Source organism: Pristiophorus japonicus, chromosome 14 (genome assembly GCF_044704955.1).
Source record: "Pristiophorus japonicus isolate sPriJap1 chromosome 14, sPriJap1.hap1, whole genome shotgun sequence".
In the NCBI taxonomy this organism is placed as follows: Eukaryota; Metazoa; Chordata; class Chondrichthyes; family Pristiophoridae; genus Pristiophorus; species Pristiophorus japonicus.
Window position 1 is genome coordinate 47,644,072 of NC_091990.1, and position 25,929 is coordinate 47,670,000.

Genomic DNA, 25,929 nt, shown 5'->3' on the forward strand with positions numbered 1-25,929 from the left:
AGGTGAAACATTTGCTGTGTATCTCTATCACTCTGCATTATTTATAAAAGTCTTGCATCTGGCATGCAACTTGGGCATCACACTTCAGGTGTCAGGCAAGTCACATGCAAATTTGTGTCACTTTTGTATGTGACTGTCTCAAATTGTATTTTCACAAAGCAACAGGTAGGGAATATACTAATTCCAATCAGGAAAATAAGAAATTAAATTACCGATCACAAAGTTAAAAAATGACCCATCCAAAAATGGGCAGTCACCAATCAGCCATAAATAGCAAAGAGCAGAAACAGAACCAATATAATCATGCCATATACTTTCTTGAATAGTATTTTAGCCATCTCTTTGTTTTCTCATTACACTGAGGACTTAATGAGACTTGAGCACAAAAATCTAGGCGGACACTCGGTGCAGTACTGAGCTAGTACTGCACTGTCGGAAGTGGCATCTTTTGAATGAGACGTTAAATCAAGGCTCTGTCTGCTCTCTCAGGTGAACGTAGAAGATCCCATGGCACTATTTTAAAGAAGAGCAAGGTAACCTGGCCAATATTTATCCCTCAGTCAACATCACTAAAACGGATTATCTGATCATTATCACATTGCTGTTTGTGGGAGCTTGCTGTGCACAAATTGGCTGCCGCGTTTCTTACATTACACTCAAAAGTACTTTGTTGGCTGTAATGTGCTTTGAGATGTCCTGAGGTCGTGAAAGGTGCTATATAAATAAAACCTCTTTCTTTCTTTACTGGAAATAAGCACCGGAACTTTGAACTTTGTTAATGGCGTAAAACCACGATACTGGATCATCAGCTCTTGATACACCTTGTCTGAGTTTTCCTTTCCGACAACCTAGCCCTCCTTCAGTACTGCCCTAGATTATGAGCTCAAGTCTCTGGAGTGGGACTCGAACCTGTAACCTTTTGCTGCCAGTGCTACCCACTGAGCCACGGCTAACACCGATCATCCACTTCTTACCTGCGACACGCATCAACTTTAGTTTGCACAGCAGTCTTTCATGTGGCACTTTATCAAAAGGCCTCCTGAAGTCTCGGGGCATTACTATAGGTGGCTTCCCTTGCCCTACATTTGGCATGTCACCAACTCACAGGCTGGTGAGGTGAAATCTGCTCGTCAGAAGCCATGGTGCCTGTTCTTTATTGGGCTATTTTCACTTGGATTTTGAAATGTGTTTTTCAGGTTTCCAGCATTTACAATTTTATTTTTTATGTTTTCCATTTCTGCCTGGTTGCATGGAGGAGGCAATTTTCAGCTCCAACATCTTGTGCCAGCAACTTCACAAACAAAAGAAGAACATTGACTCCCACAAATAATCCATATGTTTTGACACATTCCATTCACAGCCTGGCCCTGCAATCCTGCTATTCATATCTGAATGTGAAGGTTTATTGAACTGTGGGGGAGGGGGAAGGGAGTATTTCTGCAGTACTTGCATAGTTACCTAGTGACTGGTAACCACAACAATGGAGTGACAGACACCCAGCTGGGAGAGCTGTGCTCACATTCCAGTCTCAAGTGACAGCTATTCCATGACTTCCTTTCGCAATTGAGTTTTAGCAGCTTTTGGCCAGGCTTCTGGATAAGAGGGAAGCACAGAAAGGGCTTGGGGAAGAGACGATAACACAAGGCTCCCACCAATTCAATATAACTACAAGAAGGGTAAGATCCTGCCTGAGGACAAGAGCAGTATCACTATCCCAATTGTGACTGACTTCTCTTAGTTCCCCAGTGTCCTGAGAAATTGTTTGGAAACGATTTCATGGGCTAGAATCTCCACATTTGTGCTTATCGCCCAAAAATGTGTGTTATTTCTGGCATGGGCGTTAAAAAAGGGTTTACAGATCGCCGACTTCTCGCCCATTCTCAAAAAAACTAGTTTACATTTTTGACAATGGCCGTTACCACGAGCGATATCAAATGGGTGGTGGCGTTGCATTTTTTTGACCTTCTGCCGTAAAGTGTGGCCGTCCTTAGCAACAGTATGGCAACGCTTGATTCCCACAATTCAGGCGGTCAAGGGTCATCATGACTTGCACAGAAGAGGAGACAGAGAGAGAGGGAGCTCAGAGGCACTGAAAGTGTGTGTGGCTGTGGTGTGTGTTTGTCTGGCTGTTGTGGGAGGCACGTCAGAAATTCAGCAGTAGCAAAAACCCTACTAAGAACATAGTTGGTACTGAGTTTTTGTCCAACAAATAAGATATAACATGGAAGGGATGGAGGAGGCCCTGGAGCTGGTAGCCAGGAACACTGGTGGCAGAGGGCTCCCAATGGTCCCGGAGTGTGGCACTGCACCCCAAGGTGCCACAACCCCATTGCCAACCACACATGAGAGCCAGCAGCAACATCTTGCTTCTGGCTCGGAGCACATTCCCACCTCAGGATCGTCCTCTCCTGTATCCGTCCAAGCAGTGCTTTGGCCTTCACCCCACCCCCCCCCCCCATGAAGCATCGCCTGAAGACCTCCTTGGCCAGGTGGCTTGAAGTCAGGAGGGGAAGGGGAAGGGGTAGAGGTGGGGAGGAGAAGCGGGTGGGGTCGGGGGGGGGGAAGGTTGGCTTGTACAGAAATACTGATGATTTCAGACTAATGTTTGGTTTAAATGTTTTTTTTAACGAAACCTTGTAGCATATTGGCTCAGATAGCTGCACCATTATACGCTGGTGATTCCTTATTATCAAAGGGTATAATCACACTTAAGTTCAATCAACTTAAACTTTAACCATCACCAAGGTGATGCCCACCATTGATGTATGACCTGCACACCCAGCAGTGTGTCAGCTTTGTAAATAACACCAACGTTTCATCAGGCAAAGCGATCATTGATGAGCTTCTGACGTAAGGCTCTTGCAGCTATCATGCCATCATGGGCCCTTTCATGCGGTCTACAGCGGGGCGGGGGCATGGCTTCAGTGTCAGCCTGATTGTCTGGGCCGATGTCAGCATCCGCCTCCTCATCCTCCTCTTCCTCTCTCTGATGAGATGAACTGTCAGACTCATCAGGCAATTCTTGTCCCCTCCTGATAGCCAAGTTGTGTAGCAGGGAACACACCACCATGAATTGAGCTACCTGCTCAGGGTATTGGAGCTTGCCTCCTGAGTGCTCCAGGCATCTGAAGCATTGCTTCAGCACTCCAATGATTTTCGCCACGATATTGCGAGTTGCTCTGTGGCTCTCGTTGTATTGCTTCTCGGCCTCGGTGTGGGTGTCACGCAGGGGGGTCATCAGCCCCTTTGTCCCCAAGCATCCAGCATTGACCTTGTCGCTGATTGTTAAACAAGTCAGATACAGTGCTCTCACGCAGGATGTGCGCATCATGGATGCTGCCCGGAAATTGAGCATTCACTGCCAGTATAATTTGCTGGTGGTCAACAACCAGCTGGACATTCAGGGAGTGGCATCCCTTGCAGTTGCTGAAAACCTCAGCATCCTGAAAAGGTACCCGCATTGTGATGTGAGTACAGTCTATTGCTCCCTGCACCTTGGGGAAGTTTGCAGTTCTGAGAATCCGAGAGCCCTCTCACTCTGTGCCTCCCTGGTCATAGGGAAGCTGATCAAGTCCCTCCTGCATGCATAGGGCTTCAGTGACCTGTCTAATGCAGCGATGTGTGGCATGCTGAGAAAGTCCGCAAATGTCACCAGCTGTGGCCTGAAAAGAACCTGAGGAATGGAACGACAGTGCCGCAGTGACTTTGACCTCGACGGACAGTGCAGTACTGATCGTGCTGGCAGGCTGCAGATCTGGCCGTATCAGCTGGCATACCTCAGTGATAACCTCTTTGTGGAAGCGCAGTCTCCGAAGGCAAGTGGTGCCGGGCAAGCCGAGGTAAGAATGCCTCTCCTTGTACTTGCAGGGTGTGTAACGTCTGGTCCTCCTCATCTGTATGTCACATCTTACATTAGGCACATAATGCAGTGGAGCATTCCTTCGGCGATGTTGAGTCTGCTGCATGTATTTGATAACCAAGAGAGGGTGAGAAAGGACAGGCCCCATTGCAGTAGCTCTCTGTTTTCCACCGATTGGTCACAAACAAGGAATCTCCCAATGAAGACACCTCTTCAATTCCAATCAGTCAGAGTATGGTCAAGATGTTTTACAGATGTTCACATCAACTCCAACGACCTGCAGAATACATTCGAACTCCGCCGAGGTTGAAGCACAGCAGCCTTTTAAAGGACGCGACATGTGATGTAGAACCCGGCATCCATAACGCTGTGATTAGTTCCGGTTAGTTCCACTTTTTGTGGGCGGTTTTTTGGGCGAGCGATATTGTGGACGATATGTGTGCGAGGAGGTGAAAGTGATGCTGGGCGATCTCTTGGCCGCTAGTTTCAGTAAATATGCTCTTTACAACAAAAAAAGTGGGCGAGCGTTAATATTGAATCTCGGCGTTAAATCCGTGCGGAAAGGAACACTGGGCGATATTATGGATGTTGAATTCGCCCATTCTACTGATTCCACCCCAAAAAAGTGGACGGGCGATAATATTTTTTCTTGGCGTTAAGCACAAGGAGAAAGTATCACTCGGCGATAAGTTTCTGAAAAATGTCCGCCAGTTTCCATTTTGTGCCAAAATGGGTGTTATACGTCATTTCAGCGGTAAAATGGTCGTTAAGCGGGCATTAAGCAAAAAAAGTGGAGGTTCTATCCCCATGTCTTTTCTGTCTTCCACGTGTTCTGGTTCACTGAATAAAAATCTGGTCAGTTTGATCAGTGGAGGGCAGGAGGAGCTCTTTAAGGAGGCAGTACATACTCAAACTTTTCAGTCATTCCCAAAAGTTACAGAGAGATAAACAATCTGAACATCTTGACGTTGTATAATTAGACCGGGACAGTGATAACATTGAGCACCCAATTCAGTACAGGCAGGATCAAATCTGTCTGACTCAGTACCGCACCACTCAGTACAGGTGTCAGTCGTGACTCAGTGATAGCACTCTCGCATCTGAGTTAGAAGCATGTGGGTTCAAGTTCCACTCCAGAGACTTGAGCACACAATCCAGGCTGGCAGTACTGAGGGAGTTCTGAACTGTCAGAGGTGCTGTCTTTTGGATGAGGTGTTAATCCAATGTCTGCCTTCTTAGGTGGATGTAAAAGATCCCATGGTACTATTCAAAGAAGAGCAGGGTAGTTTTCTGTTCAATATTGATACCACAACCAACGTTGCTAAAACAGATAATCTGGGTAATTATCTCATTGCTGTTTGTGGGACCTTGTTGTGTGCAGATTAATTTTCGCGTTTTCTACATTACAACAGTGACTACACTTCAAAAAGTTCTTAATTGACTGTAAAGTGCTTTTGCAACGTCGTGAAAGGCACAAGTTCTTTATTTCTTTTACATGTATATAGTGGATAAATAATGGGGAACCAAGGGTCTAGCGAGAATGAGGAACTGAAAGAAATTAGTATTATTAAAAAATAGTACTGGAGAAATGAATGGGACTAAAAGCCGATAACTTCCCTGGATCCGATAGCCTACATCCTAGGGGTTTGAAAGAGATAGCTATAGAGATAGTGGATGCATTGGTTGTCATCTTCCAAAATTCCATAGATTATAGAATGGTTCCCGCAGATTCGAAGGTAGTAAATGTAACCCCACTATTTAAAAAAGGAAGGAGAGAGAAAATGGGGAACTACAGACCAGTTAGCCTGACATCAGTAGTAGGGAAAATGCTGGAATCTATCATTAAGGACGTGGTAACAGGGCACTTAGAAAATAATATTAGGATTGGACAGAGTCAACATGGATTTATGAAAGGGAAATCATGTTTGACAAATCTGTTCGAGGTTATTGAGATTGTAACAAGCAGAATAGATAAGGGGGAACACTGGATGTGGTGTATTTGCATTTTCAGAAGGCATTCGCTAAGGTGCCACACAAGAGGTTATTAAACAAAATTAGGGCTCATGGGATTGGGGGTAATATACTAGCATGGATTGAGGATTGGTCAACGGACGGAAAACAGAGAGTAGGAATAAGTGGGTCATTTTCGGGTTGGCAGGCTGTAACTAGTGGGGTGCCGCAAGGATCGATGCTTGAGCCTCAGCTATTCACAATCTATATCAATGATTTGGATGAGGTGACCAAATGTAGTATATCCAAGTTTGCTGATGATATAAAGCTATGTGGGAGTGTAAGTTGTGAGGAGGATGCAAAGAGACTTCAAGGGAATATAGACAGGCTAAGTGAGTGGGCAAGAACATGTCAAATGGAATATAATGTGGAGAAATGTGAAGTTTTCCACTTTGGTAGGAAAAATAGAAAAGCAGATTATTTTTAAATGGTGAGGGATTGGGAAATGTTGGTGTTCAGAGGCACCTGGGTGTCCTTGTACACGAACCACTGAAAGTTAACATGCAGATACAGCAAGCAATTAAGAAAGCAAATGGTATGTTGGCCTTTATTACAAGAGAATTTGCGTATAAGAGCAAAGACATCTTAATGCAATTATATAGGGCCCTGGTGAGACCGTACCTGGAGTATTGTGTACAGTTTTGGGTCTCCTTACCTAAGGAAGGATAAACTTGCCATAGAGGGAGTCACCAAACTGATTCCTGGGATGGGAGGATTGTCCTATGAGGGGAGGTTGAGTAGACTAGACCTATATTCTCTAGAGTTTAGAAGAATGAGAGGTGATCTCATTGAAACATACAATATTCTGACAGGGCTTGACAGGGTAGATGCCAGGAGGATGTTGGCTGGGGAGCCCTGGCTGTGGGGAGTCTAGAACCAGGGGTCGGCGATTTAGGACTGAGATGAGAGAAATGTCTTTACTCAGAGGGTGGTGAATGTTTGGAATTCTCTACCCCAGAGGGCTGTCGGGGCTCAGTTATTGAGTTTATTCAAGACAGAGATCGATAGAGTTTTAGATATTAAGGGAACCAAAGGATATGGGGATAGTGCAGGAAAGTGGAGTTGAGGGAAGAGATCAGCCATGATCTTATTGAATGGCGGAGTAGGCTCGAGGGGCCGAATGGCTTACTCCTGCTCCTAATTCTTATGTTATATTATGTTATTTCTCCATTGAGCCATTGTGAAGCTCCATCACTTATGCTTAACAGGATTATATATTATAAGTAATTTTATCTTAAGAATTTAATTGATGTGACTTACTGTTCATTTATATGTGGGGGAGTAATTTTGTGTTTCACTCTCTTTCAGCCCCGTCACGGACGACCACCGGTTCCTCATTGTGTAATCAATACCTGTGACATCCATCAATCCAGAAACAGATGTACAATTGGTTAACACAAAAGGCACCTAACAGATAGATATGGCCCTGCAGTACACTCAGACTGTCTTAAGGAAGATTCTCAACCGGGTTTTAAGCTGGTGGAGACAGATGTTGGTGGTACTGGCTTCCTTTACCCTTGCAATCTTCAGCACTTAATACTACACAAAATATGTTATTAAAATAGTTCTTTTATCTCCAATCTATCTCTCTGTTGAGCTAGCCAGTTATCTATTTATCCAAATGTATCTGTCAAGATGATAGCTTGTATTTATTTATGCAGAATGCTAACATATATTAAGATTACAAAATTAGATATATTTATTAATGAAATATAGATGGAAATGTGTTTCATGAAATAGTGGATTATTAACCTGAGCTCAAGTGATTGTCTAACTCAGTTCCATGCACACCTGATACAGGCTGAATGTCCGCCAGGAATCTGTACTGGGGCCTTAGCGTTTCACTATATTTATAAATGACTTGGATTAAGGAATACAGAACTGTATACCTATGTGTGCTGATGGCATGAAGTTAGGTGGCACAGTAAATAGTGCAGACAGGAACGGAAAGGTACAAAGGGACATTGATCGATTAAGTGAGTGGGCAAATCTGTGGCAGATGGAGTTCAATGTGGGAAGTGTGAGGTCATCCGCTTTAGACATAAGAAAGGTAGATCAGAGTATTTTCTAAATGGCGAGAAGTGAGGAACTGTGGATAAGCAGAGAGATTTAGGGATCCAAGTACAGAAGCTAGTGGGCAGGCACAAAAAATAATGTAAAGGCTAATGGAATGTTGGCCTTTATCTCGAGGGCTGGAATACAAAGGGGAGGAAGTTATGTTACAGATGTACAGAGCTCTGGTTAGACCCATTTGGTGCACTGCATTCAGCTCTGAGCATCGCACCTCAGGGAGGATATAATAGGGCAGAAATCCCGGCCTCCCGGGCCTGTAGGAAGTTTCTACGGACCCGAGAAGGCATCGTAAAAGCCGGTTTTCAGCGCACATTGTGCATGCGCTGAAAACCGGCTTTTCCGATCTGACAAGCTGGAGCTTGACAGATCCAACGCATCTCGGGAGCGAGGACATTTGCATGTGCAAGATTGCGGGATTTACCCATCTCTTGCCCAGTAGATGTCCTGAAAACTCTTGCGCCTGGTAAAAGCAGGCGCATAACCTACTTTTACAGGCATAAGAGTCTTAAAACATACTTAAAACATAAAAAATAAAATGGAACAAACACATTTTATTGTTAAAAACCCTCCCCACTACGGTAAGTTTATTTAAAACCATAATTTAAAAAACGTTTAAAAAAAATCAGATAAATATTTTTTTTATAAGACATTAATAACTTTAATTTAAATTAAATATGTAGTGTATAGTTTCTATTTTTTATTAGTGTTTTGGTGTTTGGGGGCTGTTTCTCAATCATAATAATGGGAACTCCAACTTATGGAGTTCCCATTATTATGAATGAGAAAATACTGTACCGTGATTGGCTGCCCAGAGCCATGTGACTGCAGCTCCAGCATACGGACGTTCCGCCGTGCACGCGCTGCGATGTGCAGGGAGAGCTGGCCTCAGGATCGGGATCGCCGGTGGGCATAGCAGGCACAAGTAAGTGCGCAATTTTTTCCCCTTTTTCAGTTGTTTGCCCGCAGGAAGATCTTGACCGGGATTTCTGAGCCATTAGCCTTGGAGGGGGTTTAGCACAGACTCATCAAAATGATACCGGGGCTAAAACGGTTAAATGATGAGGACTGGTTGCATAGACTGGGCATGTAATCCCTTGAATTTAAAAGATTAAGGGGTGATCTAATTGAGGCGTTTAAGGTGATCAAAAGATTTGATAGGGTCGATAGAGAGAAAATCTTTCCTCTGGTGGGGGGAGTCTAGAACAAGGGGGCATCAACCTTAAAATTGGAGCCAGGCCATCCAGGGGTGATGTCAGGGAGCATTTCTTCACACAAGGAGTAACGGAAATCTCAACCTCTATCCTCCCAAACAGCAATTGGGGCTGGGGGTCAATTGAAATTTTCAAAACTGAGATGGATAAATTTTTGTTCGGCAAGGGTATTAAGGGTTACAGAATCAAGCCGGGTAGATGGAATTAGGATACAGATCAGCCATGATCTCACTGAATGGCAGAACAGGCTGGAGGGGCTGAACGGCCGACTCCTGTTTCTATGTTCCAATGAATTTGTTCAACTTTTTATTCTCTTGCACCACGTTCACAGCCCAAACTGCAATCATCCGGATTCAAGATTGAGCCTTTCTCCTACTTGACAACGGCAGTAAGTATTAATTGTTTTCTTAATAAAGCAGGTTAAAGTAAATTAATAAGAATGCTGAGCATTTTACATTTCATAACTTCCGGTTAGATTGTAATGGAAATGATACAAAGGAGCGGACATCTCCTCACTGACATTGTGATGTGAGTGATTCAGGAATAAGACCACTAGGTGTTCGTTCAGCCCGAGCTGCCTGTCGCAGCATGGTCCATCAGGACTTCAACCAACTCTCGGGGGATGGAATGTTGGGTGGTGGAAGCTCTCAGCTGAAGCATTTCACAATTGCTGCTGTGCGAGCTCCCCCAATGGCCATGTGAATAAACACACTATGTGAGGATGTGCTACATCAAACAAAACCGAGGGTGGGCAGTGGCAGAAAAGAGATGCACTGGTACCTGTGGCCTCTCGTAAATGTGACCCCAGCAAGAGCCAGCAACCTTCAGGAAAAGAAAGACTTGGATTTATATAGCGCCCTTCACGACCACCTTACAGCCAATGAAGTACTTTTAGAGTGCAGTCACTGTTATAATGTAGGAGGCGCAGCAGCCAATTTGCACACAGCAAGCTCCCACAAACAGCAATGTGATAATGACCACATAATCTTTTTTATGTTATGTTGATTGAGGGATAAAGATTGGTCAGGACACCTGCTTTTCTTTGAAATAATGCCATGGGATCTTTTACATCTACTTGAGAGAGCAGACAGGGCCTCAGTTTAATGTCTCATCTGAAAGACAGGACCTCCGATAGTGCGGCTCTCCCTCAGCACTGCACTGGAGTGTCAGCCTAGATGTTTTGTACTCAAGTCTTTGGAGTGGGACTTGAACTCATAACCTTCTGACTCAGAGGCAAGTGTGCTACCCACTGAGCCACAGCTGACACCAAGGAATATGAAAAAGGTGATGGACTTTTGAGGTGATCAATGAGGATAACCTGGATCAGGGTAGGGGAGAGAATACAAAGAGAACACAAATATCAATTCAGAAATATCAATGTAAGCCATACTGTTGCAAAAGTTTGGATTTGCTTGTGTCACTTCAGAGACAGTAGCCATTGTTATAAATTGCTGATGCCTGCCTCAGTGGAAATAGAGAACATTCCTCTTAATGAGGTGTATCACTGTGTTTGTCTGGCAATACATCAATGGAATGAAGCCACACAGATAAAAATGTATCTTAGTTTCGACAGGATTCCATGTTGACTTAATTGCTCTGGCAGAGGCAGTCGCTTAACGTATAATATCACCGAGAATTGTCTCTATGCTTTGGAATGCAATTACTAGCATCCAAAAGGAATGTCACATGCTAACTGGATACAATGGGTCATTGTTGGCATTTGTCATAAAAGTTAATATTTGGGATTTCCCTGCACCAACGACTCTGATGTCCAAAGAGGTTAAAAAATGTTAGACTACAAAACAATCTGACAGAATGGTTTAAAATGATGAAAGCACAGGGTAGATAGAAGCAGACTTTTCCCAATATTTGAAGGGTCGAGAACAAGGGACCCTCGGCACAAGTGTTCAAATGTAAGAGACTTAGAACAGGGAGCAGGAGAAACGTCTTCACGCAGCTGTGGAATTCACTTCAGGGTGAGTGGTTGAGGCAGAAACTTTATCCACATTCAGAATTAGATTGGCTAGGTGGATGGTGAAAGTGATGTGAGCACAGGCCAGGTCAATGTGATTAATAATATTTACTCGTGTGGAGCGTAAATGCCAACGCAGACTGGTTGGGTCGAATGACCTGTCTCTGTGTTGTAACTTCTATGTATGTAATACTCAGCGCCGAGCTTACGGCCCGCATCTCGCCGTAGGCAATTAGGCTCATACAGCAGTACCTGGTCTCCAGTCATCTTGGACCCCCTTGCCACTGGACCAAGACCTTGCTCAGCTAAGTCCGTGTGGTATCCGATGTGCAACAGCCACCCCACGTTAAAAGAACTCACGCACAGGCATCTTCCACCCTTCAATATGAAGTTCGGGACCTGGAACATCAGGACCCTCCTGGACAACCCCAACAGTGACAGGCCGGAACGTCGCACCGCCATAGTTGCCCGGGAACTTAGATGCTTCGATGTTGAAATCGCCGTCCTAAGCAAGACCCGGCGGGCAGGGGAAGGCCAGCTCAAGGAACAAGGTGGAGGTAACACCTTCTTCTGGAAAGGCAAACCAGAGGAAGAACGCCGCCTCCACAGAGTCGGTTTCACTATCAAGAACGAGCTGGCCGACTGCCTTAGAGACTCCCCCTACAGGATTAACGAACATCTCATGACTCTTCGCCTTACTCTATCGTGGAACCAATGCGCCACAGTCATCAGTGCGTATGCCCCAACACTCAATGCCACAGATGAGAGAGACCAAAGAAGGTTTTTACTCCAGCCTCAAAAAATCCCTGTCCCGCGTCCCTACAGACGACAAATTGATCCTCCTTGGTGACTTCAACGCCAGGGTCGGCAAGGACACAGCCCTCTGCGTGATTGGCAGAGAGGGGTTAGGGAAAACCAATTCCAGCGGTACCCTACTCCTGACAAAATGCCTAGAGCATGATCTTGTCATCACCAACACCTTGTTCTGCCAGAGGGACAGGTACAAGGCATCATGGCAACATCCTCGCTCCAAACACTGGCACCTGCTCGATTATGTCATTGTCCGAGCCAAGGATCGTAAGGATGTGCGCATTACCCGCACCATGACAGGAGCTGACGACTGCTGGATGGACCACCGCCTAATCCATTCCGTCATCAACATTAACATAGCCCCAAAGCGACGTCAGTAGCAGAAACAGTGCGGCAAAAAAGTAAATGCTGGGGCACTCAAAGACCCAGCTAAGAGAGCCCTATACAACCAACGCCTCACTGCTAACCTGGCGACTCTTGATTACCCCGAGACACAGAATGTCCACAGCGCTTGGTTTGCCCTCCAGGCCTCCATAACCAGTGCCTGTGAAGAGACGCTCAGTCACTCAATAAGGAAACACCAGGACTGGTTTGATGAGAATGACCAAGAGATCCAAGAGCTAATAAATTGCAAGCGCAGGGCATTTCTGAGCCTAAAGCAACAACCTAACTCGGGAGCAGCAAAAAGGCATCACGGATGGCTTAAGGCCGAGGTCCAACAGAAAACCCGTGACCTAAAGAATAGATGGTGGGTGGAGAAAGCACAGGAGATACAGCAGCTGGCCGACAGCCATGATGGGCAATGATTCTTCACCACAGTCAAGGCCACCTACGGCCCAAGCACCCAAGGTCCCACCTCACTGCTGACCAAGAATGGGGAGGCATTCATCAAGGACACTGAGGCAGTCAGGTCCCGCTGGAAGGAGCACTTCCAAGATCTCCTTAACTGAGAATCTGCCTTTAACTCGAGTGTCTTTGACTCTATCACGCAGCATGCGACCCACCACCACTTCAGTAAAACCCCAACCTTGCACGAGGTAGAAAAGGCCATCCATCAGCATAAGAACAAGGCAAAGGGAGTGGATGGAATCCCCGCTGAGGCACTAAAGTATGGCGGAGGGGCACTATTGGCACGAATGGATGACCTCATCTCTCTCATTTGGAAGGAGGAGAGCATGCCAGGAGATCTCAGAGATGCAGTAATCGTGACCATCTTTAAAAAAGGGGACGAGTCCGACTGCGGCAACTACAGAGGAATCTCCCTATCAGCCACTCGGAAGTCGTCGCTAGAATCCTCCTCAACCGTGTTCTCCCTGTGGCTGAGGAGCTCCTCCCGGAGTCACAGTGCGGATTTCGTCCCCTACGGGGTACAACGGACATGATTTTTACAGCGTGACAGCTGCAAGAAAAATTCAGGGAACAGCACCAACCCTTGTACATGGCCTTCTTTGACCTTACAAAGGCCTTTGACACTGTCAACCACAAGGGACTATGGAGCATCCTCCTCCATTTCGGCTGCCCCCAAAAGTTCATCATCATCATCCGCCTGCTCCATGATGACATGCAAACCATCATCCTGACCAATGGATTCATTACAGACCCAATCCATGTCCAGACCGGGGTCTAGCAGGGCTGAGTCATCGCGCCAACCCTCTTCTCAATCTTCCTCGCTGCAGTGCTCCACCTCACACTCAACAAGCTCCCCGCTGGAGTGGAACTAAACCACAGAACCAGTGGGAACCTGTTCAACCTTCGTCGCCTCCGGGACAGATCCAAGACCATCCCAACCTCTGTCGTCGAACTACAGTACTCGGACGACGCTTGCATCTGCGCACATTCAGAGTCTAAACTCCAAGTCATAGTCAACATCTTCACTGAGGCGTATGAAAGCATGGGCCTTACACTAAACATTGTAAGACAAAAGGTCCTCCACCAACCTGACCCCGCTATACAGCACAACTCCCCAGTCATCGAGATCCATGACGTGGCCCTGGACAACGTGGACCACTTCCCTTATCTCGGGTGCCTATTGTCAACAAGGGCAGACATCGATGACGAGATTCAACACCGCCTCCAGTGCGCCAGCGCAGCCTTCGGCTACCTGAGGAAAAGAGTGTTCGAAGATCAGGCCCTCAAATCTGCTACCAAGCTCATGGTCTACAGGGCTGTAGTGATACCCGCCCTCCTGTACAGCTTAGAGCCATGGACCATATATAGCAGACATCTCAAATCACTGTAGAAATACCACCAATGATGTCTCCGCAAGATCCTGCAATTCCCCTGGGAGGACAGATGCACCATTGTTAGCGTCCTCGATCATGCCAACATCCCCAGCATCGAAGCACTGACTACACTTGACCAGCTCTGCTGGGCGGGCCACATTGTTTGCATGCCTGACACAAGACTCCCAAAGCAAGCGCTCTACTCAGAACTCCTACACGGCAGGCGAGCCCAAGGTGGGCAGAGGAAACGTTTCAAGGACACCCTCAAAGCCTCCTTGATAAAATGCAACATCCCCACCGACACCTGGGAGGCCCTGGCCAAAAACCGCCCTCAGTGGAGGAAGTGCATCCGGGAGGGCGCTGAGCACCTTGCATCTCGTCGCCGAGAGCATGTAGAAAACAAGCGCAGGCAGCGGAAGGAGCGTGCGGCAAACCAGGCTCCCTGCCCACCCTTTCCTTCAACCACTGTCTGTCCCATCTGTGACAGAGACTGTAATTCCCGTATTGGACTGTTCAGTCACCTAAGAACTCACTTTTAAAGTGGAAGCAAGTCTTTCTCGATTTCAAGGGACTGCCTATGATGATGATGTATGTAATAGTTCGTTCTGCGCTCTAAGATTCAGTCAACCATAATGTAAGACTCGCATGACATGCATCACATCACAATTCAATTTAATTCATCCTGAGCCTGAAAGTGGATGAGAGGTCGAAGAGTGGCAGTTTTCAATACAGAGACTCTTATTATCCAAAGTCACTTCTTGCAAAGGATAATTAACCCATTGTTGACTTTGCTCATTATAATTAACTTTAATATTTATATTTATAAGATTTGCCAAATTCTGTTGTGCTTCGTAGTTCCATTGAACTGTACATAAATAGTTGTGGTAGCCGGCAAATGCTCTGGCCTATGTTTAATATGCTTCCATTTCTGACGATGGTGTGAAATGTTGCACCAAGCTAATCCAGCAGTCAGAGTGCCACAGAAAGTAATTGCGGGGGTCACTGAAGCCTACAAGCACTGATTACTGAAATGGTGCAGCTTTCAGATTGTAGGTTCAAGATCCACTTACGGGAACTGCTAAGAAATGGTTAAAAGAGAAAGTGGCTCCATAAAATACCCCAACCTTGGGACAGAAAGCCTCCACGATTAACACTCAATAGTGGAAAAAGATCAGCTACAAATGTTTGGTGATTTAAAAAAAAAGTCATTGTGGTGATTTTTCTTTCGCAGGTTTTATTACAGTACTTGAGGGTATTTTTATTATGCACGTTTGATCTGAATGTGAAACTTCACTAATATGCAGAAGTTATCAGGAATAAAACATGGTCAAAACAAAACTAACTGAAAATACTTTGTGCTAACCAACCATGTGAGATTGTCAGTAATTTAAAAACATTTAAAGAGAAGTTGTCACGAAAAATTGTGGAAAGAAAAAGACTTTTACACTTAATGGGCCCAAGTTTCGAGCCGCGCCTAGAACGGCGCAGTCCCGACCTGGACGCCCATTTTTCGCGCCACAAAGTGTGCCTAAAAACACCCTCCGTATTCTCCACCTCCCTGCCGGTCCTCTGGCCCTCGGCGCGGCGCAGCAGGAGCTGTAGGGGGCGGAGCCAGGTCCCTGCGCTGAAAACAGTGCCGGGACCTCTGCACATGCGCACTACAGTGGGCGCGCAAGTGCAGTAGCTCCAGGCGCCCAAAACTGTGTGGGAGGGGCTGAAACACGCAGCCCCTAGCCCTGGTCGAATGGCCTCACTGGGGCTGTGTGAATAAGATTCCTCCCACGGCCAGCTCCTGCTTCCTCCCGACCCGACTCGACTCCCGCTTCCCGCCTCCGGACCGGACCCGACACCCGCTTCCCCACCCCCCCCCCGCCCCCGGACCGGACCCGACACCTGCTCCCCCCCTCCCCCCCTCCCCCGGACCGGACCCGCTCCCCCGCCCCCCCCGCCCCCGGACCGGACCCGCTCCCCCGCCCCCCCCGCCCCCGGACCGGACCCGACACCTGCTCCCCCGCTCCCCCCCTCCCCCGGACCGGACCCGCTCCCCCGCCCCCCCCGCCCCCGGACCGGACCCGACACCTGCTCCCCCCCCTCCCCCCCTCCCCCGGACCGGACCCGACACCCGCTCCCCCGCCCCCCCCGCCCCCGGACCGGACCCGACACCTGCTCCCCCCCTCCCCCCCTCCCCCGGACCGGACCCGCTCCCCCGCCCCCCCCGCCCCCGGACCGGACCCGACACCTGCTCCCCCCCTCCCCCCCCTCCCCCGGACCGGACCCGCTCCCCCGCCCCCCCCGCCCCCGGACTGGACCGGCTCCCCCGCCCCCCCCGCCCCCGGACCGGACCCGACACCTGCTCCCCCCCTCCCCCCCTCCCCCGGACCGGACCCGACACCCGCTCCCCCGCCCCCCCCCGCCCCCGGACCGGACCCGACACCCGCTCCCCCCCCCCTCGCACCCGGACCGGACCCGACACCCGCTCGCCCCCACTGCCTCCGGACTGGATCCGACCTGACCTCCCTCTCCCTCCCTCCCTCCCTCCCCCCGACCCGAACCGAACCGACCTCCCTCCCACCACCCCCCCGACCCGACCCAACGCCACCTACCTGTAAATCTGGTGCTGGGGACGGGCCCTGCCCGAAGTCTCGGGCCCGGCCCGTTCAGCCTCCCTCCCCCTTCTCCTTCCCCCCCACCCCCCCCAATCTCCTTCCCCCCCCCAATCTCCTTTCCCCCCCATCTCTTTTCCCCCCCCAATCTCCTTCCCCCCCCAATCTCCTTCCCCCCCCAATCTCCTTCCCCCCCAATCTCCTTCCCCCCCAACCTCCTTCCCCCCCCAATCTCCTTCCCCCCCCAATCTCCTTCCCCCCCAATCTCCTTCCCCCCCAATCTCCTTCCCCCCCAATCTCCTTCCCCCCCAATCTCCTTCCCCCCCAATCTCCTTCCCCCCCAATCTCCTTCCCCCCCAATCTCCTTCCCCCCCAATCTCCTTCCCCCCCAATCTCCTTCCCCCCAATCTCCTTCCCCCCCAACCTCCTTCCCCCCCAATCTCCTTCCCCTCCCCATCTCCTTTCACCCCCCAATCTCCTTCCCCCCCAATCTCCTTCCCCCCCTCCAATCTCCTTCCCCCCATCTCCTTTCCCCCCATCTCCTTCCCCCCCATCTCCTTTCCCCCCCATCTCCTTCCCCCCCTTCTCCTTCCCCCCATCTCCCCTTTCTCCCCTTTATCCCCTTCTCCCTCCTCCCCCCTTCTCCCCCCTCCCCTTTCTCCCCATCCCTCCCCCTTCTCCCCCTTCCCTCCCTCTGCTCCCCCCCTCTCTCCCTCTACCCCCCTCCTCCCCCTCCCCTCGCTGTCAGAAACACAGACACTGACAGACAGAGAATGAGAGACACACAGACAGACAGCGAGATAGAGACACTGACAGAGACACACTGAGGGGGGCATCCCAACACGCTGTTGGAGTGCTCCCGGTGCTGCAGTCGGTAAGTTGAAACTTTTATTTATTGATTTAAAAAAAAAACATTATTTCTTATTAATTTTTTTTGATTGATTTATTGGTTGATTTATTGATGTATTTATCATTTATTATTGATGATGGCTCTTTATTTGTAAAACGGAAGTGTTTAATGTTTGTAAACTTCCCTTTAAACACCCCCCCCCACCATTCCCTACGCCTGATTTGTAACCTACGCCTGATTTTCTAAAGTGTAGACAAGGTTTTTTCGTGCGTACAAAAATCTTCACTTACTCCATTCTAAGTTAGTTTGGAGTAAATTTTCACTCACAAAACTTTGAAATCAGGCGTAAGTGGCCAGACACGCCCCCTTTTGAAAAAAAAATTCTGTTCCAAAGTGAAACTGTTCTAAATGACTAGAACTGGAGCAAACTAAATGTGGAGAATTCCGATTTCTAAGATACTCCGTTCTACACCAGTTGCTCCTAAAAATCAGGAGCAAATCATGTGGAAACTTGGGGCCAATATTTCTGACAATTCAATGTCATGTTTTAATCAGAGTACAATGGGTTAAAGCCAAAAACAGGTGCCTTATAAGAACAGTAAAGGACAAGAAAGGTCACTTATTTCTTTTCGTTAATTCCTCAAGCTCTCCTAGCCTGGCATCCAACTGTTTTGGAAACCTCCTAATATCTGAGGAGTTTGTTGCAGATATTTTGACAGCCTTTATAGCGAGAACATTTCTTCTGGCATCTATTCTAAATGTATTTTTCATAGTTTATATTGATGACCTCTGGTCTGCTATTTAAAAAGAAATATTGGAGATTTCCCTTATCTAACCCATTTAACATTTTGGGTGGAATTTCACATGGATTGCGCCTCTGTTAGCGCTCTGGTAACGAGTCGCAAAATGGTTACCGCCCGGGCGGCCAGCTTCCAGCGCCCCGCCGGGAAATTTGGTGCCGGTGTTGCGGTGGCGCTGAGCACTACCGCCTGGGAGTGTCGCGCCGGTGTGCAGCGCCCCGGTTTCGACAGTGATGCGATATTTGCTTGGAGCGGCACCCGTAGCGCCCCCTAGTGACACCATCAGAGAAAGCCGGCATGCAGAGCTATCCCTGGGCCACTAAGGGAAGGAATGATTGAAAAGGTAAGTGAAATTGATACTTTTTTGGTTATTTTGGGGGATTCACCTTTATTTTGGGGGAGTAATTTATTGGGAATTATTTTTTTGTGTTTTGTGTCCCGATTTTATTTTTCCAGGGAGGGCTCTCTTAGGGCGCTCCAAAACCGGCTCTTTAGCAATGGATTTTCAGTTGCTCACCTGGCCTAATGCCCTGAGAGAGGTGTTGTACACCTCCCTTAGCATTTCACTCCACTCTCAGGGTGCAGCAACTGAATTTGTTGGCTGCCATCGCAAACCATTTCCAACGGAAAATTTACCGACCAGCCGCCATTAGCGCCCGAAGAAGCCTCCAACCGAAAATCCAGCCCTTCATATTTAATATTTTATAAACATTTTGTATACTTAATTGAGGTACGGATTAATTTATTTTCTGAGGAACTGGCTGAGATGTAAAAAGTGATCAAAGGGGAAATTGTAACCTAACCCATCCATCGACGGAGTTAAGTTAATGGAGAGTAATATTGGGAGCAGTATAAAACCGGATTTCTATACAATCCAGTGGGTTTCCTGCCTAGGTTAAAATCGCTCCCTTGTGTCTCTGACCATGTTACTCAATTTGCCATTTGATTATTGGATTTTTCTTTGCAGTAAAATCTTTGATTGCTCCACTCGGGAGCTCTGGGTTCTGGTTCTGATTGATGGATACCAGCGCTCTGCAAGGTTACCTGTGACCTGCCACTTGTTTAGTGAAGTTGCACATTTTTACAGCAGGAACTGAATTGTAATGTAGGGGCTGTGCTTAGAACTGCAGGTATATGTCTGATGTAATGTAGAAATATAGGGCTAGAACCTCCACTTTTTTTGCCTACTTAACGCCCACTTAACCGTTGAAATGACGTATAATGCCCAGATATTGCCCATTTTGGCACAAAATGGAAACTGACGGGCTTTTTTAGGAGACTTATCGGCGAGCGTTGTTTTCCCCATGTGCTTAACGGCGAGAAAAAATATTACCGCCTGCCCACTTTTTTTGGCTGGAATCAGCAGAATGGACGATTTCAACGCCCATATTATCGGCCAGCGTTACTTTCCTCACGGACTTAATGCTGAGATTCAATATTAACGCCCGGCGACTGTTTTTTTGTCGTAAAGAGCATATTTACCCAAACTAGCGGCCATGGAGATCGCCCACCATCAATCTCATCACCTCACACCCAGAATATCGCCCGCTCAAAAAACTGCCCACAAAAAGTGGAACTAACCGGGACGGAGGCCAGCGGTGTGGCTGGCATTTGTTAAATCCCACGCTTATGTGAGGAGTTGATATCAGAAAGATTTGCCTGAAAGAGCGCTAATGTGAGTGACAACGCTGACACACTGCTGTGTGTGTACACTCAGACATCAATGGTGCCCATCACCTTGGTGCCAGTTAAAGTTTACATTGATTGATGTTAAGTTGTATTTAACTCTTTCACAGTAAGGCATCACTAGTGTGCAATGGTCCAGCTATCTGAGACAATGCGCAACAAGGTTATGTTCAGTAACAAAAGTTTAATACCAACATTGGTCTGAAATCATAAGTGACACAGCCAATAACACCCAACCCCCGCCCACATCCACCATTGACATAAATCACATGGTCAACATGTCCAGCAACACAGAATACAAAGGCAAAGCAGGAGCATGGTCCCCAGCCCCCATATATTGCAACAAATTGCACACACCCAGAAGGAGATATAACACAGCCATCACCTGCGCATATGCACCTCACTTTCCTTCCCCCCTCTCTTTCTTCTCCGCACCTCTATCCCTTCCCCTCCTTGCTCCACGGCATCTGGTCGAGGAGCTCCTTAGGCGGTGCCTCATTGGGGGGGATGAAGGCAGATGCGGTGGGTGCATGGGTACGGGAGCAGGGGGTGCCGAGGGGGCAACATTCTCTGATGCAGAAGCAGGATCTTGGTCTTTGCTCTCATCTGTCATTCACAGTGGTGGTGCGGAACCTAGGGATGGAGTGCCGTGCTCGGGGACCACTGGGGGCCCTCTACGACCACTGTTCCTGGTTACCAGCTCCAGGGCCTCCTCCATCCCTTCCATGTTATATCTTATTTGTTGGACAAAAACTCGGTGCAAACTATGTTCTTGGTGCTTAGTCGGCTTTTTGCTACTGGTGAATCTCCGTCGTGCCTCCCACAACAGCTAGACAAACACACACCACAGCCACACACGTTTTCAGTGCCTCTGAGCTCCCTCTCCCTCTGTCTCCTCTTCTGTGCATGTCATGGTGACCCTTGACCTCTTGAATCGCGGGAATCGAGCATTGCCATGCCGTTGCTAAGGACGGCCACACTTTACGGCAGAAGATCAGAAAAATTTAACGCTACCACCCATTTGATATCGCTCACGGTAACACTCATTTTCAAAAATGTAAACTAGGTATTTTGAGAATGGGCGAGAAGCCGATGATCTGAAAACCCTTTTTTACTGCCCACGCTGGAAATAACGCCCATTTTTGGGCGAAAAGCTCAAAGGTGGAGGTTCTAGCCCAGGGTAACATAGAAAATAGGAGCAGTAGTAGGCCATTCCGCCCTTCGAGTCTGCACCGCCATTCAATATGATCATGGCTGATCCTCTATCTCAACACCATATTCCCGCTTTTCCCCCATACTCCTTAATGCCTTTTGTTTCTAGAAATCTATCTATCTCCCTCTGAAATATATTCAGTGACTTGGCCTCCACAGCCTTCTGTGGTAGAGAATTCCACAAGTTCACCACTCTCTGAGTGAAAAAATTTCTCCTCATCTCGGTCCTAAATTTCCTACACCGTATCCTGAGACTGTGACCCTTTGTTCTAGATTTCCCAGACAGGGGAAACATGCTCCCCGCATCCAGTCTATCCAAACCAGTCAGAATTTTATATGTTTCAATGAGATTCCCTCTCATTCTTCTAAACTCTAGTGAATACAGGCCTAGTCGACCCAATCTCTCCTCATACGACAGTCTTGCCATCCCAGGAATCAGTCTGGTGAACCTTCACTGCACTCCCTCTATGGCAAGTATATCCTTTCTTAGGTAAGGAGACCAAAACTGCACACAAAACTCCACGTGTGGTCTTACCAAGGCCCTATATAACTGTAGTAAGACATCCTTGCTCCTGTACTCAAATCCTCTTGCAATGAAGGCCAACCTATCATTTGCCTTCCTAACTGCTTGCTGCACCTGTATGTTTGCTTAAAATAGAGTCAGGATTATGCCCCTAAGCTCCTGGAGCCTGAATTGGCTAATGGCTCAGCGCTCTGCAACAGAATGCCTATAGACCCAGGCTTACAGAGTCCCCTTCCCTCAGGCATTGCCAGACAGGTGTGCTACAACTATAACATTTCCATCTCCTTTTCTACTGAATAGAAGCACACCACAACTGCTTAATTTCACTGCTCTGCTCCATTTCGCAAAGTATGAGACGTTATTGACAGCCCATCAGCCAGCAGGTTGCTGCTGTTCCTGGGCCGCCATCATCTGCTCCTTCTCACCTGTGCACTGTGACTCACTAAGTGCTTCCTCATCAAGCTCAATAGCTGCGTTGCATGGAACGTGAGTGGCTGTGCAGGTGATTTGAACCTTTGGCGAGAGGCTGCTGTCTATTTCTCTGCTTGTGTCAGTGCTCTCAGACCTTCAGTGGCAAACAAGGAAGATATGTTCGAACACAGGCTCCAGAACACACCTTCAAACAGAGCTTGAACTGCACATTGCTGTTTGTGTGGTTATGCGTATGCCTGTGTCGGAGTAAATCAGAAGCAGAGCAAGTGGGTTTGTTTTCTTTGGAACAGAGGAAGCTGAGGGGAGACCTTATTGAGATGTATAAAATTATGAGGGGCCTAGATAGAGTGGATAGGAAGGACCTGTTTCCCTTCGCAGAGGGGTCAACAACCAGGGGACATAGATTTAAAGTAATTGGTAGGAGGTTTAGAAGGGATTTGAGGAGAAATTTCTTCACCCAGAGGATGGTGGGGGTCTGGAACTCACTGCCTGAAAGGGTGGTAGAGGCAGAAACCCTCACCACATTTAAAAAGTACTTGGATATGCAATTGAAGTGCCGTACCCTACAGGGCTACGGACCAAGAGCTGCAAAGTGGGATTAGGCTGGATAGCTCTTTGTCGGCCGGCGCGGACACAATGGGCCGAAATGACCTCCATCCTTGCTGTAAATTTCGATGAAATTTCTATGAAATAAGGTGCTGGATGTTACTTGCCATGAATTTTGCTGAGGTCTGTTGCTTTTCCTACCTCCTCAATGCTCTTGTATACAAGAATGCCCATGATGGTCTCCTGTAAGGCTTGGAATTTCTGAGAGCTCCTTTAGTTCAGAGCTGTTTCCTTGTATAATGTACAATCTTGTCATGCAAGCAGAGAAGTAGTCTTGATGACTTGTAAGTTGAAGGGACATATACACTGTTTCACGCACCCAACCTACAGCTTGTCATAGTTATGTGACCAAGCAGTTAGGTGGTGTGCCAATAATTTTATATGTAAAGACCTTTGCAGATGTGTCTCAAGGCTTTCAACTGTAAGTTGCAGCATATATTGATGCCCAGCTGGAGTAAACATTATAAGCAATGGAAGAGCTATAAGGTTGAGGGAGCACTTGCTCTGGACTAGCAGTAAATGTGTAACAGGTTGATGGGCAAGACTTGGTGGCATGCGCACTTGGGTTATCTGCCCAGTAAATGGTAAAGTTGTGTAGTCTTAACTTGGTAGCTTCCCAAAGGTTTATCATCTTCTGCATCTGCTTCCCTGTCATAGGGGTGGAGTTGACCTTGGCTACCACCTTCTGCCTGGCGTGCTGCATTGCCGTCCTCTGTGAAATGGCCAGCAGGACAATCCTTCTCAAATTCAACCAAAATCTCCGCACCTCCATTTTGCCAATCATCAAATAGGAGGTCCTGGCTGATGATACACTTGATTTGGCAAAGCCCCACCCCTTTGGGGAGTTCTCACTGGGAAGCCCCATCCAGGCTGGCAGCTCATCACGTATAGGTAACAGGGCTGGCCCAGGAAAGATTGGAAGTACAATTTCAGCCAGCGGTCCCTGTGGGATTGTAAGGCGACACCTTATTTCAGAATAAGGGGTCGCTCATTTAAAACGGAAATGAGGAGGAATTTCTTCCCTCAGAGGGTCGTGAATCTGTGGAATTCCTTGCCCCAGAGAGCTGTGGAGGCTGGGTCAGTGAATACATTTAAGGTGGAGATAGACAGATTTTTGAATGATAAGGGAGTCAAGGGTTATGGGGAGCGGGCAGGGAAGTGGAGCTGAGTCCATGATCAGATCAGCCATAGAAACATAGAAATATAGAAAATAGGTGCAGGAGCAGGCCATTCAGCCCTTCTAGCCTGCACCGCCATTCAATGAGTTCATGGCTGAACATGAAACTTCAGTACCCCCTTCCTGCTTTCACGCCATACCCCTTGATCCCCCGAGTAGTAAGGACTTCATCTAACTCCCTTTTGAATATATTTAGTGAATTGGCCTCAACTACTTTCTGTGGTAGAGAATTCCACAGGTTCACCACTCTCTGGGTGAAGAAGTTTCTCCTTATCTCGGTCCTAAATGGCTTACCCCTTATCCTTAGACTGTGACCCCTGGTTCTGGACTTCCCCAACATTGGGAACATTCTTCCTGCATCCAACCTGTCCAAACCCGTCAGAATTTTAAACGTTTCTATGAGGTCCCCTCTTACTCTTCTGAACTCCAGTGAATACAAGCCCAGTTGATCCAGTCTTTCTTGATAGGTCAGTCCCACCATCCCGGGAATCAGTCTGGTGAATCTTCGCTGCACTCCCTCAATAGCAAGAATGTCCTTCCTCAAGTTAGGAGACCAAAACTGTACACAATACTCCAGGTGTGGCCTCACCAAGGCCCTGTACAACTGTAGCAACACCTCCCTGCCCCTGTATTCAAATCCCCTCGCTATGAAGGCCAACATGCCATTTGCTTTCTTAACCGCCTGCTGTACCTGCATGCCAACCTTCAATGACTGATGTACCATGACACCCAGGTCTCGTTGCACCATCCCTTTTCCTAATCTGTCACCATTCAGATAATAGTCTGTCTCTCTGTTTTTACCACCAAAGTGGATAACCTCACATTTATCCACATTATACTTCATCTGCCACGCATTTGCCCACTCACCTAACCTATCCAAGTCACTCTACAGCCTCATAGCATCCTCCTCGCAGCTCACACTGCCACCCAACTTAGTGTCATCCGCAAATTTGGAGATACTACATTTAATCCCCTCGTCTAAATCATTAATGTACAATGTAAACAACTGGGGCCCCAGCACAGAACCCTGCGGTACCCCACTAGTCACTGCCTGCCATTACGAAAAGTACCCATTTACCCCTACTCTTTGCTTCCTGTCTGACAACCAGTTCTCAATCCACGTCAGCACACTACCCCCAATCCCATGTGCTTTAACTTTGCACATTAATCTCCTGTGTGGGACCTTGTCGAAAGCCTTCTGAAAGTCCAAATATACCACATCAACTGGTACTCCTTTGTCCACTTTATTGGAAACATCCTCAAAAAATTCCAGAAGATTTGTCAAGCATGATCTCCCTTTCACAAATCCATGCTGACTTGGACCTATCATGTCACCATTTTCCAAATGCGCTGCTATGACATCCTTAATAATTGATTCCATCATTTTAACCACTACTGAGGTCAGGCTGACCGGTCTATAATTCCCTGCTTTCTCTCTCCCTCCTTTTTTAAAAAGTGGGGTTACATTGGCTACCCTCCACTCGATAGGAACTGATCCAGAGTCAATGGAATGTTGGAAAATGACTGTCAATGCATCCGCTATTTCCAAGGCCACCTTCTTAAGTACTCTGGGATGCAGTCCATCAGGCCCTGGGGATTTATCGGCCTTCAATCCCATCAATTTCCCCAACACAATTTCCCGACTAATAAAGATTTCCCTCAGTTCCTCCTCCTTACTAGACCCTCTGACCACTTTTATATCCGGAAGGTTGTTTGTGTCCTCCTTAGTGAATACTGAACCAAAGTACTTGTTCAATTGGTCTACCATTTCTTTGTTCCCCGATATGACTTCCCCTGATTCTGACTGCAGGGGACCGACGTTTGTCTTTACTAACCTTTTTCTCTTTACATACCTATAGAAACATTTGCAATCCGCCTTAATG

The 25,929-nt window shown here is 47.6% G+C and overlaps 1 protein-coding gene across 1 annotated transcript in view; it reads left to right on the forward strand.

Annotated features, from left to right (window-relative positions):
• Nucleotides 1–1,497: 1,497 nt before the first annotated feature.
• LOC139279394 (uncharacterized) overlaps nt 1,498–25,929 on the forward strand; it is a 72,274-nt gene continuing 47,842 nt past the window's right edge. Inside the window, exons 1-3 of the mRNA XM_070898511.1 lie at nt 1,498–1,676; nt 7,178–7,367; nt 9,485–9,541. Coding sequence (XP_070754612.1) covers nt 7,290–7,367; nt 9,485–9,541 — 135 coding nt within the window. The 5' untranslated portion in view covers nt 1,498–1,676; nt 7,178–7,289. The remainder of the gene's footprint in view (nt 1,677–7,177; nt 7,368–9,484; nt 9,542–25,929) is intronic.